The following is a 20,471-nucleotide window of genomic DNA, read 5'->3' on the forward strand; positions in this document are numbered from 1 at the left end:
ATTTAACTTCTCTGTAACAGCCTGTTTTCTACTATACAGGGTTTCTGAACTCCAATATCAGTTTTAGTTTGTCACGTAGAATGAATCCTTCCTTCCCTGTAAAAATTCTGATTTACTAAAAAAAAAGAGTTTACCCTATTTAAGCAATTACTTATTTCTCAGTATTTTCTAAAGTTTTTTGTCTCAGTTCATCTCATCTGAGTACAAAGTCTCCATCAGATACTCCGCAGCTTTGACAAGTTACACTGTCACAACTTAAGTTCCCACATCTACAGAACTGTAATTATCTTCATAAAGTTCTTTGAAATGTTAGAATATGAGATCCTATGCTTGAGCACAATAATACAGTCTTTTCTCTAGGTCATTCCACTTTTAGGTCTGTTTAGAATTTCATCTGAAAAGGCAGTACAAAACAAAAGAGGGAAACGAAAACCAAAGATGTTATCTTCTTTCTGCCACTAACGGCTCCCTTTGATTTTGATTTTGTATTAGATACATCTAGTTTGCCAGTGTCATTAATTCTGCATCTTCTTGGAAAAGAAAATATAGGAGAAATAGCAAGGTAGTCATGAGAATCAACTTCTCCATGAAAAGCAACACTGGTTGCCTGAAACACCAAGTTTGTTTTAGCCAATGGTGTCTTTTCTGAAGACACCTTTTGCTAGGAGTAGCTACAGGACAGGACTTCCTATTCTCTCCAGCTGTAACTCGTTCTGAGTAGCCAGGTGTACCCAATACATTGCTTAACTGAGGCGTCTTCTAAAAGTTATTTCCACCAGAGCCTAGTTTCACAGTAATTAATGGATTAAAAGCTTTTTTCTGGATGTTAGAGCTCACAAATCTTCAACCCGTTGCCAAAAATATTCTTGTCCATCAGCAGCCATGTGTTACAGGGACCTTGAGAATCATTTGAAACTTCTTGCTTTCCAACAACTACCCATCAGATGCAAACTGCTGGAGCCTAGGTTTGCTTTATGGGGGAAGCTACTGTGTTACTACTTAAATACTCTCTTTACTGAACAGAAAAATAATGAATTTGAGGAATTCAAATAATTATCTTTTGACTTCTGTTCTAAGTGATTTTTAAAATCTAAATAAACACAAAAATTAAATATCCTTATTCTCTCTTGTAAAAAGTGACATCCATATTTTGGGAAGCCAGGTTTAAAGAGCAGAAGGACACTTTGGATGAAAATCCTAACGAGAATCGGCCAAGTTTGATGTTAGGTTCTAGAAGATCAAAACTATAAATTCAACTCAAAAGACAGGTGCTCTGAACAGTAGACATGCCGATATATTTTGGATTTATAGGCCAAAAATATGACTGTTGCAAAACTTCCTTTTACTATAAATGGTTTTGAGTTTAGTGATGCAATGTGTACTTCTGCTCCATAAGGAGATATGCATTTCTTATTTGATAAATATAAATATCTTCTGGTGAACTTCCACAAAGGCCAGGACAGTTTTTTTCTAATACACATGTCCAGGTATTCCAAGATGGAAAAATCCTCTTTAAAGTGCCAAGAAGTTCCCAAGAAAATGACCATCTTGACTCTTGCAGTCATCCACATATCAGGAAATGCCAGTTATAGAAGCTCATATAGTTATGGTTAATTTCTATTTCCACCTAGAAATACTGATGCTTGTTTCAGCCACACAATTTCCAGCACATTGCTTATGTTGCTTCCTGTGTCACATCCACAATTAGTGGTATTCACATATTACTGTCAAGGCTCTATAGTTTCTCAAGTGGCATTTCCCTCTGTGAAGGAAACTTCTTGAAGATGTCACCACAGTCATTCCCAAATAAAGTTTGAACTGTAAATACTGGTCTTCCCATAACCATACCAAGAAAAGCACAACAGTGAAGTTTAGTTTCTGTTCATCTCTGTATCACCCTGCAGCACAAATTTGAAGCTTGTTTCTACAGCAGAATCTGTTGAGAGCTCTCAAACCACTTAGATTCACTTGTTAAGCTAGAAGAATAGAAGTGGGTGTTCATTAAATATTTTACCTAAAACTAAAGTTTTTTTAAACAGTCCGAGTAGTTCTGAATGTGGCGATTTACACATTAAAATGAGAGGGTGAAAACGTATTTGTCAATACCCACTTCGAACAGTCGTTCAAGTCACTCTAACAATACAATACCTTTTCACTTGAAAGCTAAATATCCCTTCAAGAGTCAAAACCAGATTTAAAACCAAGCTACCGCTGTGCTGCTAAGACACCCTCCACCCGCAAGCACATTGGAGTTGATACATGGCAGCGAGTTAGAGGTTCAAACACGCCAGCTGCAGCACTCACACAGCCTCGCAGGGCCAGCCCTGAGGCAGGGGAAGGGGCTGAGCACCACTCAGGAGACCCAGAGGCTGATCACAAGAGTCACCACCACCTCACCCTCATCAGCTGGTAATACACTCTTGCAAGACATCACAAAGACAATCTGAGTTTGGGATCTTCCTTCCCAGGGGAGCATCTGGCTCCTACCCACAGCAGCAGACCTCTCGGGCACCCCACGCCAGCACTGATGGTTCTTCACTCCCACTCCTTCCCACAGTGAACCACTGCGCAGGGGCACGCCCATAACGCTTTAGGTTATGGACAGACCTATAAAACTAGACCCATAACCTTTTTTCTTCTTGCTGATGGGATGCCTAAACTGGCTCCTCAAGGCTAGGCAAGCACCAGCCCATGCAGACACAAGGGCAAGGGAAAAGAGGGCAGGGCTGCAGGAGGGGCAGCCACGGCCTGACTTACCGCAGATGTACTAAACCATCTATTTGAAACCTCTGTGAGCACATCTGTTACTGAAGGAACAAGAAATAAATTCAAAATTATTGTGCAAAATGAATACCAGGGGAATTTAAAAGATCAACTGAAAGGCAGTGGTGCAAGTTTCAGTGCTTAACAGTTAAAGGTTAACAGAAGATGGCTTTCCTTGGCACTTGAAGCACTTATTGTAAATGGCTGATTTCACCATTTCCTCTGTACTGCCACTTTTCCTTTCTCAATTGACCTTAAAAAACAGGAAAATAGTTATGAAGTCACAGGAATTACCAGGGGATCAGGGGGAACGCAGTCGTCTAGTAAGACTAAGCTTGCTTTTGCTATTAGCTCGCAGTTTGACATGTGTTTCTAACGCTGCTAGTGCACAGACAGCTGCAACAACAGAAAAACTCAGTACAGCGTGGCATTCTCACCAGCCACGCCATTCTTTGCCACCAAGTATTCTGGATGCCAAGAGGATTTCCATCTGGTATTAACGCAGTGCAACAGTAGTTCCTGCGAGGTAGAAACTGGGTTTTTAGGATTTTTAAATTCAGAAAAGTCTTAGGAAAGGTAGTTAAGCATAGAAACCCCCTGGATAAACCCTGATAGTTCAAGTATGAAAGTATTATCAGAGACAGCTGTTAATATTGACAGCTCTGAGATAACGCTTGCAACACACAGATCTGAGCTCAGGCAGAGTTTTGTGAGAGATTCTTGCTCAGCCAGAAACAGCATAACAACATTGCTCAATCTTATTTAACCCTTTAGCATCAGCCTCTCAACTTCACTCCAGATGGGCTGGCTGCATTTTTAACAGAAGTCACTGCCAGCAAGTCCTGATTTCGTTCGCAGGTGTATGAGCTCACTTGAAATGGGATAAGAGGCAACTTTAAACTTTTGTGCAGAAATGCATTGGGACTCCCAGGGTGCGGGGGGAGCAAACCCAAAACAAACCCAACAGCTAAGTCACCTCCCAGTAACTTCGGCTTTGCAGGGAAAGCAGGAGAGGCTGGGGCAGGTTTTACCAAGAGGTTTGGGCTGGGCTGCACAGCTTCAAAGTGACCTAACAGCTCACTCCAGCTCTTTTCTCCATTTGGCCAGGCAGCCTGTCCTCAACCCTGTCTCACCCTTGCGCTGGCTCTGACCAGACATTAGGAGGGTCCACATCACTAATCTGGCAAAGAAATGCTCTCTCTTTGGCTGGCTTAGCTTTCTGGTAGTTGCAAGATGAATCAGCCTCCTGCAGGGACAGAGCAGGGACAGAGGAGTCCAGAGCAGGACCTTCCTCTGGTTACAGCAAGCAGTTTCACCAGCTTACACTGCATCGTGTCACTTCACACTTGCTCTACTTGGAGGAATGGAAGTACAGCTTTGCTCTTTATGTTAATCAACTAAGCATGATTTGGGGATTTTTTTTTTGTTTGTTTTTTTTAAAAAGAAAAAAAACACAGAAAAGCTGAAGCTACTTTCAGTTGGCTCCGCAGTAGTTTAGCTAAAGGCCCTGCTTTCCAAGGTAAAACCTGACTCCAAGTTTCTCCCTAAGTTTATCCAAAGAGTTAGAAAACTATATCAAAGGGGTCCCTAAGAGATACTTCGGAAAAATAAACATACGGCCAGTTGAAATTAAATTAGCTATACCAGACTCCACACCTCACCAGAAAGAAAGGAACAAAAAAAAAAAACACCCAAGCCCCAGCCAACGGAACCAAACAAATTTTCACAGTGTTCCCATACAGAAATCCTGCATGATGTTTTCCAGCTAAATACCAGGTTCTGATTATTCCTTACACCAGCCATGCAGAAGAGTCTTTCTCACCCCTATAGTAAGTACACAAGAATAAGACAGTGACTGTTCACCAAGCACTGTTGTGTCCTGGGAGAGAACAACCTCAATACCAATAACTGGTATGAAAGTATGTCATATTTAGCCCAGTTTCACTTACTTAGCCTTAACCCTCCAAGATTACTAATTTTATAGAATTAGAAATGAAGTATCTTTCCATCTGCAAAATAACAATGATGAGGAAGAGGAAGAAGGAGCAAAACTAGTAGTTTCTTCCATGCAGTCGTCTCTTCCCTCCATTTTCAACACCATCTTTTTTTTTTTTTTTAAAATAACCATTCCCATTATTCTTAAAACAAACAAACCAACCCACCCACTCACCGTGTTTAGACAAAGTGGCCTGTAAAATAGCCTGGAAGGAGCTAATACATATGACAGGCTTCTCCTTGTTAAATATCAGATTGATAAAGTACTCCTGAATTTTAAAAAGTTGCAATATAAAATATTTGAGAGATTAATCTAGGCCAAGACATTTAATTATAAAAGTTACCAAAAAAATCAAGGTGCTTATTATACAGTAATTGGAAGATTGCACAGAAGTTTAGCAGTGAGATTTTCACATATAAATTTCACAATTTCATGTTAGATGACAGGCATCCAGAAATCCTGTATGAAATTGCTTTGAAGATCTTAAACTAGTTCCTTAGCAGAGCAAGGTGTTCCAGTCAAAAACCTAACCAAACCAAATGCACAAAACTGGGTAAGAGTCACTGCTCTTACCAAGTTTAACCAGACTTGGACTTAAATGCAGAATTTTTAGATAAAATGAGAGCGATCAGATATCGCCCCATAAGAACAGAATGTCAGATTTCTGGCAGCATACTAAGACAACTCAGTGCTTTTTTGTAAACCAAACTATAAAATCACCACACATTGGAACAGCTGAAATAAAATTGATACCAATCTTGGAACATTAGTTATAAACGCAAGAGAAACTGCTATCAAAGCCTGCATCAACTGTTGCAGCATAAATCCACAACTGTTAGAATTTCCCTACCTTCAGATTTTTCTTCTCCAAAAGTTTTCAAAGGAGACCAAAAGCTTCTAGTGTAATATCAAACTCATTAAGTCATTATGTATGTCAAACAGACTAGAATAAACAAACATTAAACCACATCAGATTAATCCCACTCTGAATTCCAGGTGCCTTCTGATTTTTTTTTAATGTAATGTTGATAATCTTAAGACAGCACCAGAAATATGGGATTCAATAAATACAACCACTATAACTCACACTTTATTCCGAATAGCTCAAAAACGTATCAATGTCAGATAACAAAGCAAGGTCATGCAGATAATCTGTTGAAACAAGGGCAGAACTTGAAGTATATACTTGGAAAGGTACTCAACCCTGAAGGACACTCTGACTACAAACATTTTAAAAATTCTCTTCTGACAAGGATGTGAAGCCACAAAGAGGCCAAAAACCTCAGTGCCAGTGGTTTTATTTTCTCTAACTGATGCCAGGAGCAGATTTACTGCTGCATCTACAGGAAAACAGAAGTCACTGGAACGGAAACATGGATGTTATGTATCAGTATACTAATATTTTCAGAAGCCAAAACTGATTAGCTGCGCGTTTTTACCTCGGACTGCAGGTGTTGGATCACAACTGTTAATGCTTCAAACTTCTGGTTGCTGCTTGTCAGGAATTTTTTCAGCTGCAGGATGATTCCACTTTGGGTCTCACATTTTGTTTTGTACTGTGTCAGCTCTGCTGTTTTTGTGCCAGGAGAATGCACATCTGTGGAGGCTTGAGTCTGCACGCACGAGCTCCTGGGGCTCCGCTGCTTGCCCTTGTCAACTAAAACAGTAACAACAACAACTAATTAATATGCATTTTATGTTGGAAGTCTCACCAAAGCTTAAGACAGGTGCAAAAGGAAGTAGTTAGAAATTCTTATAAACGCTTCCTGAAATACTAACTCAGAGAAAGGGTTATTTCAGTAGCACTGCAGAGCAGACACCATCATCTGCCAGGTTAATTTCTAGCGCCATAGCCTTGTACAGAGTGTTCTGCACTTCATCCTTACCTTCATGTATTCTGTGGCTTACTTTTCAGCACGCTCTTCACACTGTGCTTTGAATAAATATTTTCATAAAATGCAAGATCTCTGTCACCCTACCTATCCAGTAACATACTTCTAACGTAAGAGTTGACTACTTCTGTTGGCAACATAGATTTCATGTTTCCTGCGCTCTAAAATATTCTGAATACAAACCCATTTCCCCTACATTTACTTGGTCTTTTTCTTCCTTTCAAAATTTTCATTGCAAAAATACCCCTCTCCACAGCTCAGATTTGAGCTTTATTAACTAGAGGTCTTGCAGCATTTCTTAGCGTCAGCAATTTCAATCGCAAGGATGAGACTTCAAAAAAATGCTCTGAAAATAATATATTTCAAGTTTGCCCCGCCACTCTTCATGGTCCAAGAATTACATCGTTGATTTAATATTCCTAGTTATGTTGCAACCTCAATCCCTTCACAGCACACAATCATCTCATGTCAGAGGAAACCACATTACATAATCCAGGCTTGACTCGTAAACACCATGGCGATTACTGGTTTCCCTGCTGCCTTCAGACTGGAAAGGGAGTACCGCACTGCTGTGCACACAGGGCCAGTCTTCCCCATTTGATCACACAGGGAATGAGCAAACACTTTTGCAATAAAAGGCTGATGCAATACATAAATATCCCTTAGCTATTTAGTGAAGACATCTTAGCAGGTTACTTTGCACAGTTTCAACTTAACAAGATTTCTTCAAGATAAAGTGAAAAAACCTGAGAGGTGAGATTTGGAGAAAAGAAAAATAGGAGCATGCAGAAGTGGGGCACGAACTACCCAGCCAGAAGTAGTTGCTCATGAACCCTTTCTGAAGCCCAAGCACCTGGTTTGAAGGTTGTCAAGTGGCTCTGGAGTAGTCCTAGCAGTGTAAGGTTCAATCACACAACTGCAGACAGTATTCATAACAAAAGCTTTGATTCTCAGTTAATGTTAGTCTCACTGACACATCAACTACTGCATTAATACATCAGTCATGCACAGCCCTCACTTGTTTTCAAAGCATTTGAAAACAAGTTTCCTGCTCAAAATACTGATGTCCTCTGTGCCTCTCTTACTGAGCCAGGTATAAAGCGCCTCCTGAGCCTATTAATTTTCCAAATAAATCCTCTCTAGGCAAGATTTTCTGTCATCCCACAGTTAGAGAACTGTCAGGATATTGCTTTATAATGTTCAGATGCTCTTGTATTCTTGGAGATTTCACAACATTTCTGTTCAGAGATGCTGGCTGGTAAAGGACACATTTTCAATTAGAAGCATTCTGTCTTGCAGTTTACTTGTAGAGATGATAAGAGGTATATCAACCCGATAACCCAAATCAAAATACAAATCTGAAGGGGAAAGAAAGATCAAGCTTGGCTGCCATTTCTAGTTAGCTTATTTTTACCACCCCCTTAACTAATGTGACCACTTTTTTCTCTCAGTGCAGACATAACAATGTCTTTTGATTAGACCTCTTTAAATGAATGCCAGCTCACATTTGAGAGCAACCATGTCAGATTTCCAGCAATCTTATGGAGAATACTGTGTTTAGGAAAATACTCCTTCAAAAATCACAAGAGACAATAATCAAGGGGAGAGGAAATAAAGAGCAGGGACTAGAGAATAAATATGCACAGTCAGTCAGTCCTTTCCTGCCCTACTGGCTCACATACTCCTACTCTCTCATATATTCCACCTCCCTTCCTGAATGCTCCAGTTACAATAAATAGAGAACTAGAGCGCTCTTAGATTTAAGGGTACTGGGTAAATTCACTGACATAGATGCTAATGTCATAATTTAATTAACTATATGAAATTATTTGTACATCCATTTGTATGACCCTGACAGAGCTGCATTAAACCTGAACAAATGATTGCAGACTATTTTTAGTCTGGGAAAAAATTACATCACATACTATTACCAAATGAAGGTATTTCATTTAAATACAGTGATACAACAGCTAACCACAAATGACATGAGACTCCAGATGTGCACTATTTCCAGAGTTCAGCCAGTCTTTTATCAGTTTGCTAGTTTCACACCATTGCTTTTATCATGGTGCCCAGACTACCAAGTCTTTTCCTAGAAGCTCACTCAAACATCCAACCAAGCCAACCCTGGATACTATACTAAAAAAAGCTGAACAAAAAACATGCACTAGAGAAATTCAGTGACATTCCTGTTGGCAATTTTATCATAGACATGTGGTATACACAGCCACTTCAAATGTTGAAAAGCATTTCTCTTCTAACACAAACGCTCTGTAGCATGAACTGCCTCTACAGATTAACACCAGAGACACTCCAATGCTTATTTATGGCCTACGTACCTCTGGGCAATGACAGATTGTTTCCAGATTTGTACAGAAGGCATGCTGTGATGTCAAAACAAAAGACATGCTTTCATTAAAACAAAAGCATCATGAGTCTAATTACTGATACAACACATCAGTGATGGACTCTAAATTAAAGACAACATTGATTACCAGCCCAAGTCCTCACTTTGGCCTTTTTACTTGCTACCTTCATATAGTCAGACTTGTAAAGCAAAACAATTTCCACCCTTAAGTTAGGTTCTGGACTCCTCTCCAACAGGCTTGAAAACACTGTACCCAATCTAGTTGAAATGCTCGATTTCTGAAAATCAGAAATCAGATTCTCAGGTACCACATGTAGCACCTTCTTCATACCAGTTTAAAATATAAATAAAAATCAGCACTGATTTTTGTGAAGTCTAAGCCTTGTGATCACAGAATCATTCACAGAAGATTCAATATCTCACTGGCACAAAGAATACCCCATGACCTTGGAAAAGGTCCAGAAATCCTCCCACTCCCTCTGCGGTTGCTACATGGATGGCAGCTGTGGACTCTAGTTCTTTGGGGAGAGTATTAAACCCATCCCAAGCTTTTCCATAAAGCAAACTGTTTCCCATACACAGCTTCTCTAGTTAATAGGCATTCAGCAGCAATATACAACTGTCTGTACATTAGGGTGTGTTCCATAAAGTTTTAATTTAATATTCGGGTATGGCCCAGTACTTGACATTGTGCTTGAACTTGCCTGGTACTGCTGGTTTCCTGAGCCTCTCTATCTTGTGCACGGTTGCTGGATTACCAGGCGAAACTTCTATCGCCCACATTTTGGTTTGCAGAACCAAATCGAAACCTTCCTTTGCTTGTCATGTACCAGGAAAGTCTGGATAGTAATCACGTACACTAGCTAGCAATTGTTTTCTTTAAACAAGAGATTAAGTTTCTAAAAAAATTACATTTCTTAAAAGCATTCCAAACAGCCTAAACAAACTACTTGACAAGCACAGGTAGGAACAAACTCACTTCTCTCCCCACACTTTGCAGTCACCATTGCCTTACCCCTAAGCACCTTCTTTTCACATTCCTCATCCAAACTGTTTGCTTCCACAGGTTTTTCAAAACCCGCATGTGTCTCGTGTAAGCATTTTTCAAAGAGAAATCCTTGCTCAACATTTTCTCTTGTAGGAAGATGCAGGCTGGTAAAAACTTTCTGCCTCTCCTCCATTTTCTGGAAAGCCTTGTCTACACATGTTAAATTGGTGCTCACTTCTTTGATCAGTAAGACCAGATCAGCCTGAGTATTTAATCGAGCTTCCATTTCTTCTCTTACTCGCCGAATTTCCTCAAGCACAGTTCTTATATCCAAGTGACTGGACTTCACCTCAGCTTTGAGATCTTCTTTCACCTGTTGCTGGCTCCTCTGCAGTGCTAACACTGTTCTGATTTCCTTTTGAGATGTTTCCATGTCATGCTTTAGTTCCTTCTGTCCAGCCTGCATTGCCTCCTGGCTAGCTTTCAATTCTGCCAACAGAGCGGCGAGGCACTCCATCCTGATCCCACGGGAGTCGTAGGACCTCTTCCAGTGTCACAGCTTCCAAGCGGTCAGGGACATTTGTGAGCTGGTAGCAGATTTCCCTGGATAGCAAGAGAGCTAGCACGTATCCCACCTCAATTTACAGCATGATGCAGTGAAAGTACTAGGTAAAAGTCTAGTACAAGATAAGACTAAATAAAATACTTCAATAGGAAGGGCTCTAGAGCCAGAGCTCCTTCTCAGGACTCAGCCAGAGCACTAATCAGTTTAATTGGCAGATTATGCCACACCTGAATTTTTCAAAATCTTTTGCTGACATCATTGTACATGGGACGTCACCCCAAAAGCCACTCCCAACAGTCATTTGATCTGTGCATCAATCAAAGTATGCCTGGGCATCAGTAACCAGGTTTGTTGCAACGCAGCCAAACATTCTGCAAGAATGCAGCGGCCCTTCCTTTCCAACACAAACGCTCAAAAGGAGCCCGAATTGCCTGCAGGAGCTGAAAGCCAAACAGTTTGACAGCGCTTACTTATTTCAATTGTATATTCAACAAGGTGGTTATGCACCTGTCCTTCTGCTAATTTTTTTCCAGTGGAGGTTCAGGGGTACATCTGTGAGCACATTGGACACTGCCCCACTCCCGCTGAACGCCCTCACCATTCCCACAGCGAGCAATGCTCTTTTAGCCATCTTTGGAAGAACCCGCATCCTGAGGAAGCCCTCTAGTCCATAAACAATAAACAGTTACCAGAGCAATCTGGGAAAAAAAAACCTGACTAATGAGATATTTTTGGCAGGTTAGGGAGACTAAGCATTTTAGCTACCAGGTCTGAGTGTTAACCTTCCTCTGTAAAAGCTAAGGCTTCTTACTTTTAAGCACAGAACTCATAATAGGTCTAGGCTCCACGTAAAACAGGTAGGTTAATGACACCAGGCTGTTAGGGTTTTTTGGTGGTGGTTCCCTACCCCCCACCCAGCCACTGGATTAAATTTGGAAAAAATGACCAACACAACATAGATCTTGGTCTACAGAAGGCGTCACTGTCTGCCTTCAAAGAGGTGAGCTGGGATTCAGCACAGCACCCAGTGGAGTGGGACTCTGAGCAGCACACAAGTTGGAGCTCAGGAGAGCTTTTATGCTACATCCTTAGCCCTGTCACGACTCCAGGATGCCTTTAGAGACAGTGATGATCCCACAGACACCCCAGAGCAGAGGACCTATGCTATCCATCCAAAACTGCAACAACCCCCCCCATCAGCACCATCTTGGGCAGGGAAGCATCATTAAGAAAACCAATAGTCCATGCATGCACAGATGCAGGATTTCCAACTCACCAAAGTGCTGCTGGCTAAAAAGCCAATCTTGGGAGTTTACTGCTCACTTGCCCGTTCACCTCCAGGCATACTCATGGGGCCAAGAAGGTATCAGAGATGCATCCTCCACACAGAGCACCTCACAGCTTTCAGGTATCCCAACTGTCCTGCTTCCCCAGTGGTATCACAGCCCCTGGTGGACACAGCACTGATGGTGGAGCTTTTTTCCAAGTCTGTATCACCTGCCAGAAGGCCAGACATGGATTTTCTAATGGGAACTACAGGCTGGAGGTCTCGTTTCTTCCCCCCCAGCCCCTTGTCCCATTTCTAGCTGGACAGCTATCCTGAGAGCTCCTAAGCGTTATTTTTCACATACAGTCACCACTGAGGACCAGTACACAAAACAGACTACAGAAGCACAATCTGAAGTCTGAATTCAGGTAACATCTTTGACAATGAATTTACGTAGGTGAAGAGAACCAGGTACGAGCATTAGCAGTACTTCTGCACCCCTAGACCAACACCTGCAGTAATTCCATTCAGCGGTATAACTCTTCATTCAAACCTTCACCACAACTTAGTGGTTCCTAAAAATCTCATCGACAGAGGTGAAGCACTTGCAAAAACTTTGTCAGACACTTCCTGGCAGCAAATGAGAATCCAGCTCAATTGATTTCCACTGGTTCGGTTACGATACAGGTAGAGAACAGGTGTCTCGCTATGAGAGGGAGGGTATTCATGAGGCTTATAGATGTAACCATCCAAGATTTAAATCTTCTTGACAGCTTCTGGTAGCCAACACTGATCCTGAGGATCAGCTCAAAGTACCATCCTGCATAAGTTTCATTTTCTGGTGATTTTAAAGGTATAATTCCACGAAGAGTGCATGCAGTGATTTCAGCTGGGTAAAAAAAGGGGGTATCCAACTGATACCCTCTGTAGAGGAACACGCTCCCCAAGACAGTGACTCAAAGCAGAATCCTAACCGGGAAATCAAGGTGGGCTTGAGGGAAGCCTTTCTCTATAAGCCACACCAACAGCCTAGCTGACAAAGCTCAGGTGACTACAGGTTCTGCAATTGTCATTCCTGTCCAACATCACTAAATCCAAAGGCTTCAGCCTCTCTTCTACACGTGTGCGTACCCACCCCAACTGCCAAGTGCTCTCTGCTATGATGTAATAAACTGTGAAGAAAAGCTGTCCTTGAAAACTAGTTTCTTGCTCTATATGAATACGTAAATTCCACCCAGAACATAATTAATGTGTCTGGTACATTCCTCACTCAAACCAAGAGGTCTGATCACAAAGGACTCTAGTGATTGGTAAAAATCATCCTCTTTACATAGCTTCCAGGCAGGTTTACTTTTCTCCACTGTGGAAGACACTCTTCAAAAACTTTCCTAAAATTAAATTTGTAGGTGGATACTACAAAACAAATTTGAAGTCTACAGACGTTGCTGGTACTCTGATTTTTACAACCCATCTCTCAACAGGAATGCTTGGTAGTAGCCAATGACAAAAAAACAATAGCTTTCATCAATGCACAAGTTTCCCAACTTAGAATTCATCATCTCAGAACTACCTGTTTCTGCTTCTGCACATCAGCTTCTGCTCCAGCTAAGATGCCTCTATCCTTGATGCATCTCAAGTATCTTAATGTTTTCTCCTGTTTATGAAAAAAAACCCTCGTGGCTTCATAGACTAGCAGAAATCAGACACTGACAAGGATTTCCTCTCAAGAGTAAATTAATGATTAGAGGAAAAAAAAAAAGCACCTTATTAAATACAATCTGGTCTATTTGGGTGGGATTTGTTGGGGGTGTGTTTCTTTTTTTAAAGTGTTTCTTTTGCTTCACAGAAACACAGACATCTTTAACACAACTAGCTACCAGCAAACACAAAATATCCCTATTTTTATAGCTCTAATAAGAATAAAATCCATGGGGTTAAAACATCTGAGAAAACCACTATGCATAGTGTTGACATCAGCACATAAACTCACCAAACCACAGTAACAGTTATATTTTACAGTGCTAAGTAATACAGCACATTTGAAATATTAAACAAAAGTATTTACACAAAGCTTACAGTGAATCACAAAAAATTCCATTACTTTGACCTTCAGGGTGGTTTCATGTTCTGTGGGGCTGACCAGTTTGTACAACTAGGATTGGGGTCAGACTTAAAACAGCAACCAGATATTTTCACTTCCCAAACACGAAAGAGGAAGCATCTAGTTCCATCTACATATTGACTTTTCCCTTTTTTTCAAAAAGTCTTTTTTACACCTGATAATAATTTGTAACTGAACACCCTCCTCCACCAAAAAAACCCAAAACAACCACCAAACAACCCACAAACAACCCTTCCCCCCCCCCCCCCCGCGACTTCTTTGCCAGCCTAATGCCAAGAGTTTGAGAACTAAATGAAAAAAAGAGTAGGAACTGGGGGGGGGGGGGGGGGCTACAGAAGAGAGTACTTGCTACATATAACAGGAGGGAACAGGGAACACTTGGACAAGAATATATTCCTTGCAAACTAGGTATATACTCATATTTATGAAATCAGCCAGGTTACAACTAAAATATTGAAATAAAGGTAATGACATATGAAGTGCTGCCAACACATCCCACAACACACGCTCAATCAAGTTGTGGAAAGCATTAGAAAACATGTATCCTGTACAATATTAACAGTCATGAAACACAAAGCTGTGTTCAGTGGAGTTTTGAGCTGAGTCAGATTTCTCCAAATACACTGATAAATGCTAAACTTGAAGGCCCACCTGTTTTTATTAAAGCCTGAAGAACACAGACCTACACTGCCAGCCTTTACTCTAGATGCTTTATCTTTTCCTCGTATAAGCGAGCTAGTCCCATCAATGCAGTACTGCATGACCCATGGGTCTAGTTCTGGGGGTTTTTTTGTTTTGGTCCACTCCCCCTCCTTTGGGAGTTATCAAATCTCAGTCTCGCATCTGAACCTGCCCATAAGCAAGTACATAACTTTGCCCTGTATGTTAATCTTTACACAGCTGGTTCCAAAACCTCATAAAAACTCTACAAATCTCCCATCATCCTCCCCCACTGCTCTCCCGCTGCTGCAGTGCGTACAAGCTATTCAAGCAATGCAACAGAAAGACTCATCAACCATTTGATATCACAGCTTTGATTTTAAAGTTTGCCTCGTGACAAGCTACAGCACTTCAGAGAGGCAGACTTAAGAACATACATATAAATAAGGATGCTGTTGGGTTTAATCTGCAGTGGTACGTACGTTATCTTTGAGAGGACCTAGAAATTTGGCTAGCTGTAACCTACCACCCTATAGTCTTTTAAAACTCCTGCTCTGGGCTATAAACCCAGGAAGCGGTTTGAGACAGGTATAGAGGGCAAGCAACCACAAAAATAAATTAACAGTGTCTGCAGAGGGCCTTACAGGCTAGACCTGGATGGAATTCTTCCAATACCCCAGCCTCTCCACAGCTCCATCAACTGTAATTTTTGCCTATATCCATCCAGCTTGGCAGGTGTTAAACACACACCTTCCTGCTGTGCCTCTGAGAGTCCGGGCTGGTGACTGTACGAACACTCCTGAAGAAGTGATGTTTTGTTTCTAAGCTCTGACTCAGGCCTGTCCGTAATAAGCTGGTACAGACAGCCCTGACTTGCTCTGTTCACACTTCAAGCGCACCAGTCATGAGCCAGTTCTAATCCTCAGCAGTGACTTCATTTTTCAGAGATGTGCCTGGAAAATTAGCCCAACTGAAATGCTTAAAAAGATGCTGTACCTCAGGAACCTTTCTATTTACTTATTTAGCTGGTCTTGTCTCAAAGCAGCTGGGGGAAGAGAAACAGCACTTCTCATCTTGCATCTCTCCCAGCACCAACATAGTCTGAAGCCAAAGACGACAACTAAATGCTTCCTAAAGTAGCACGGCAGCTCTCTGTTCCTTTTACTCTTACTGTAACCTCTTGAGTTTCCCTTCTTGGAAGTCAAACACAAGCCTGTATCCAGGAGCACCAATTTATTTTAGCTGTCATCAAATCCTTTTCAAAGTTGTTCTGAACCAAACCAACCACCACCACCACAGAGGCTTTTGAAAAGGTTGCAGGAACTGAACAAAATTTTACTGCAGGAAGGTAAAACCTGACCTAGATGCTTAAACTGACTCAGCAGGATTAAAATGTACATAACAGAAATGCCTTTGCAGGGGTACAAAGGTTTTTCAGCATGTATTTTTTAAATGCTGTACATCCTGGAGTGCAGAATCATCACATATGATTCCAGGCATTCAGTCTGAAGTACTGTTTCTGAAGTCTGTGACTGTCCTCTCATGCAACTCCTCTGTTGACTTACAGTATTACAGCACTGACTTCTACCCTCATTACAGCATTTTAAATCCATTCTTTTTTGATCCTCACAGCTGGCCTCATGACAGGGTATTCTCTTTATACACGACGGTGAAAAGGAAAGGGAAATCTCAGATGTATTTACGTACTTCAAAGAGCTCTATGCCTGTTTAATGTTTTAATCGCATGCTTAAATCACACACATCTTGCAGCACTGGCCACACGGGGTTTCAAGCTGGTAGGAGCAAGTCTCTTTTGAAGCAAAACCTATTAGCTTGTCAAACACTTTCCTGTCCGTTACAACACTGTTAGGTAAGAAACTAAATGTTTACACACCACACCAGAGTCCTGCAGCCTAAAGCTGTTAACCTAGAAACTATAATATACCACATGCAGCTCTTCATTAGCATCCCACTTGTTGACACAACAAACGGAGCATGAACCAAGAGCACTGTTTTGTTACAGCACAGTTTACGCAGAAAGAAGGGTAGAAGAAGGGTGGAAGAGGAAACCTGCAAATACAGACAACTAGGAAGAAACCAAGAGCTAGCAAGCAAGGCCCGTTTTCCAACTGCACATCTTTCTAAGTGACCTTCTGCATAACCTCCACAAAAGACTCAGCAACCTGAAGCAGTCCTTAACTCCTGCACAAGGGTTCTTCTGAAGACTGAAGCCTACTCCTTGCCAGTTAATCAAACACATACTTCATACTCTTTCAGGCTCTGAAGTGATAACCCACAGAGTGTAGAAAGCCCTCTGCCCTACAGTGTGATCGTCTGGACTTTTTCCGTGGGGTTATGAGCAATCTTTTTGTGAGGGAGAGCGCGCTTTCCCTGCTATCAGGAGGGGATGGGGACAGCCACAAGTCCAAGGCAAGCAAAATATCAACAACCCAAGGGTGACATTGCACTAAGGCTCCTAGATAAACCTCAGTACATCATCTTTCCAGTTCCTACCCCAAAAGATTCTTACATGACAGCCTTTAAACGGAGTTCCCTGCAGGTACAGGCCTATTAAAATTAACTATCCATTAAAGCCTCAGTATTTCTCAACTGAAAACATGCCTTCATCTGAGCAATAAACACTTACGTGTCTTTGTTTCCCTAAGATGTCACCTGTTCTACAGACTATGGCTCTCAAGCTTGTAGAACTGTTTTAGGATGTTGTCAAATGCACTACTGATCATCTAGAACTCAGTGCTTTTCCCCCTAGAGGAAGCACGCTAGCAACACACATTTTCACTTGCCAGTAATTTGGTATGACCTGTTACTACACTGATTAAGCATACAGAACCTCCATGTTGCATTAGCCTTACGTGCATTTCTGAAGATTATAATTTATGTTTTAAAACCTACCTTAACCTTATATTGAAGCTTTGCAAGGAGCTAGATTATGATGTTTGTAAAGATACCTAAACTACATCTGAGAAAATGCATTCCCTTCCAAATGGCTGGTGGCTTCCAAAATAAAAGCACAAGGATGAGTGTTAGCTCAACTCATCACTGCAACTGCGTCATCAAACAGTCTGTGCATTTTTTAAAGAGCAAGTTTTGAAGCAAAGTCCAGTGATCAAGACACTCTTCAACTGTGTGCTACGCTGTCTTACTGTTACATGTTTGTCTGTCATTTCACCAGTAGCTGTTTCTTTTCCAGTCTTGATGATGACAGTTAGTATCGGGTGAGATGATGTCAAATGGCAACACATTTTGTCAACCCCAGTAGCGGTGCATTGGCAAAGTCGGTGATGATGGCAGGAAAGAATTTAAAAAACACCGCAAAATAGCAACGTCCAAATTTTCTAGCAAATTAGAAGACTGGAAGGGATAATCTTTGTAAAACATGACTTGTAAAGGACCTAAAGGAGTCCCAGACTTGAACATTAAGTGTGTAATTAATTATGAGACAGATGTCTGCCTGTTAAATGCACAGTATACATGCAAGCCTGACTAATACTAATACTCATAACACTAATAATCTCAGCATTCTGCTCATAACTCTTTTCACCTTATGTATACAGGCCTACCTTACAGAAGCACTAGTTGAGTTTTGAACACATAATATACAAAGCAATTTTGTCTTCATATTGTGTTCACAATATATTTGGTCAAGTTTACTGGAATTGTAGCATCTAGAATTGAATTAGGTTTTCATCTAGCTAGTACATATCAAGCATGATTATGAGCCACGTATCAACTACGAAGATAAAATATTAATAAACCCACCAGATGTTCAGAGATGGCTGCAAATTAAATAAACAAATTTGAAATGCTATGCAATTTCCTGAAGACAACTCTAACATGCACCAGCTAGACGACCAGTGGATCAGGGTTGTTCTGGTTATTTTCTAAATAACCAAGCGCAATACTGACGATTGATTTCTTAGCTTGTTCTGAACTAGGATGAAGCCTGACACATGCTAGTTAACCATACAGTGCTACATACCACTGTCTGAGGGAAAAGCAAAAGGAGAAGGAAGATGGTAGAACTCATTTATTGTATTAACAAAGCAAAGCCTAGAGTGTGGATGTTTTCATACTAGAGGGACGACCATATGTAAACTAATGAAAGAACCCTTTGCCCACCTTAAAAGAAAAACCCTACTACAGTGAGTCATCCATTTTTAAGGACAAAGATGATAAGAGGATGGAAAGTAATTGCATGAGGAAGTGTTACGGTGTGCTGATGCCTTGGCCAATACCGACCAAGTTAAAGTCTGAAGTACATCTCAATCTGTTATTCTTGGTTTAGGCATCAGTTCATCATATAAGCCACAGGCAGCCTTAAATCAATGAATTCCGTAGGTTTTCAAGGAAAAATATTGCTTTACTGGAAGCTAGCAATTATGTTTCGATAAGGGGTTTATTTAAGTTTCTAGTTCAGGTATTGCTCTGAGTAGGCAAAGAGACATCTGAAGCAGTCCTTTTTTTCCTGTATACCTTCTTATAGTTGCAGCTGTGCCATGTCATCCTTGAAACATACACCCACCCAGAGAACCAAGCACAGAGTGATGTTGAAGACTGATGCTCCTTGCTCCTCTCTGCTCCTATTTCCTCTCCTCTGCCTTCTCTATTTCCACCTCCTGTACAAGAAGTTGCTCCTTGTTGTCTGGTGCCCTCTACTGCTTCATCACAAGTACAGGACATGGCATGTTTTTGCCCTTTGTTCTGCAGCCTCTGTGTACAACGTAAGGACCCAGTCAAATGGGACAGAGAATCCCACCACCACCAGTTCACACCATCTGCAAGACCTCCCCAGATCCCATTAATTACCTCCACAGTGCAAATCCTGATCCCTTCTTCTTACCTCCACATCCTGCCAATTTCCCTGTTTGCAGACATTTGGATGTGGGATATCTTCACATCAGAGAAAAGATGTTCAGCAGGGACAGAGTGTGTATGGTGTTACAGGACGAAGCCCACTATATACCCACAGGTACGTAGGAAACCCTCACACAACACCAGAGAGCAGAATGATGTTAAGACAACCTTTACCTTTTCTAGCCTTTCTGAAGATGCAAGATCTCACATGCGATCGGGGGTGAAATGGCAGAAGCACAGCCAGAAAGGAAGAAGCCATCTGAGTTGCAATGCTTGAACTCATTCCTTCCTTAATACTGTAGTCCACCCTACCATGCTCAGCGTCAGAAACATAGGGCTGCAAGAAACCTCCAGAAACCATTTACATCACTCCTTGTTGAGGCAAGGTAAACACAGCCTAGACATAAAAGGCATTTCACCAGACCGGTCAACTGTTTTACGTCTTACCACAAAACACCCCCTTGCATTTTTTTCATGGTATCTTTTATCTTTTCTTCCAGCTCAAACCTGATGTGACTTCATGTAGATTAAACCACTGACTAATCTCTCTACATGCCACATACTTCATGCAGATATTAACAGGCTAGCTGAGAGGTTCTCTTCTGTTCTCACATGTGCACAGCAGTCTCCTGCGTTCTGGGAAGTCAGATACGTAGATAGCTTAACTATTTTTCAACTCCTTTTTAACATGCTTTGTTCCAAAAGGGCTGGCAAGCATTTGAAGCATGCTAGAGATAAACATGAAGTAACTGGGAGACACACTCTTACAAATCCAAGTAAAGGAAGTTAACAGAATTTTCTACATCACAAATTTATTCTAGATCTATGTATTCAACTTGGCTCCAACCACCTTATGTTTTAACAGCTAACTGTAGGAAGAACTCCAAACAGGATTCTTGTAGCATATAGAATCAAGCCTTTAAGTTCAAAAGTCACTTTCTCCTTATGTACAGTGGAGGACAACTTAGTTGCAAT

The 20,471-nt window shown here is 41.2% G+C and overlaps 1 protein-coding gene across 4 annotated transcripts in view; it reads right to left on the reverse strand.

Moving 5' to 3' along the window:
• Positions 1-20,471, reverse strand: part of MTUS1 (microtubule associated scaffold protein 1) — a 131,544-nt gene that overhangs the window by 24,836 nt on the left and 86,237 nt on the right. For all 4 annotated transcript variants that reach the window (XM_064449527.1, XM_009504698.2, XM_064449526.1 and 1 more), the window contains one exon: positions 6,199-6,416. In XM_064449527.1, coding sequence (XP_064305597.1) covers positions 6,199-6,416 — 218 coding nt within the window. The remainder of the gene's footprint in view (positions 1-6,198; positions 6,417-20,471) is intronic.

The sequence above is a fragment of the Phalacrocorax carbo genome, chromosome 4 (genome assembly GCF_963921805.1).
Source record: "Phalacrocorax carbo chromosome 4, bPhaCar2.1, whole genome shotgun sequence".
Classification (NCBI taxonomy): domain Eukaryota; kingdom Metazoa; phylum Chordata; class Aves; order Suliformes; family Phalacrocoracidae; genus Phalacrocorax; species Phalacrocorax carbo.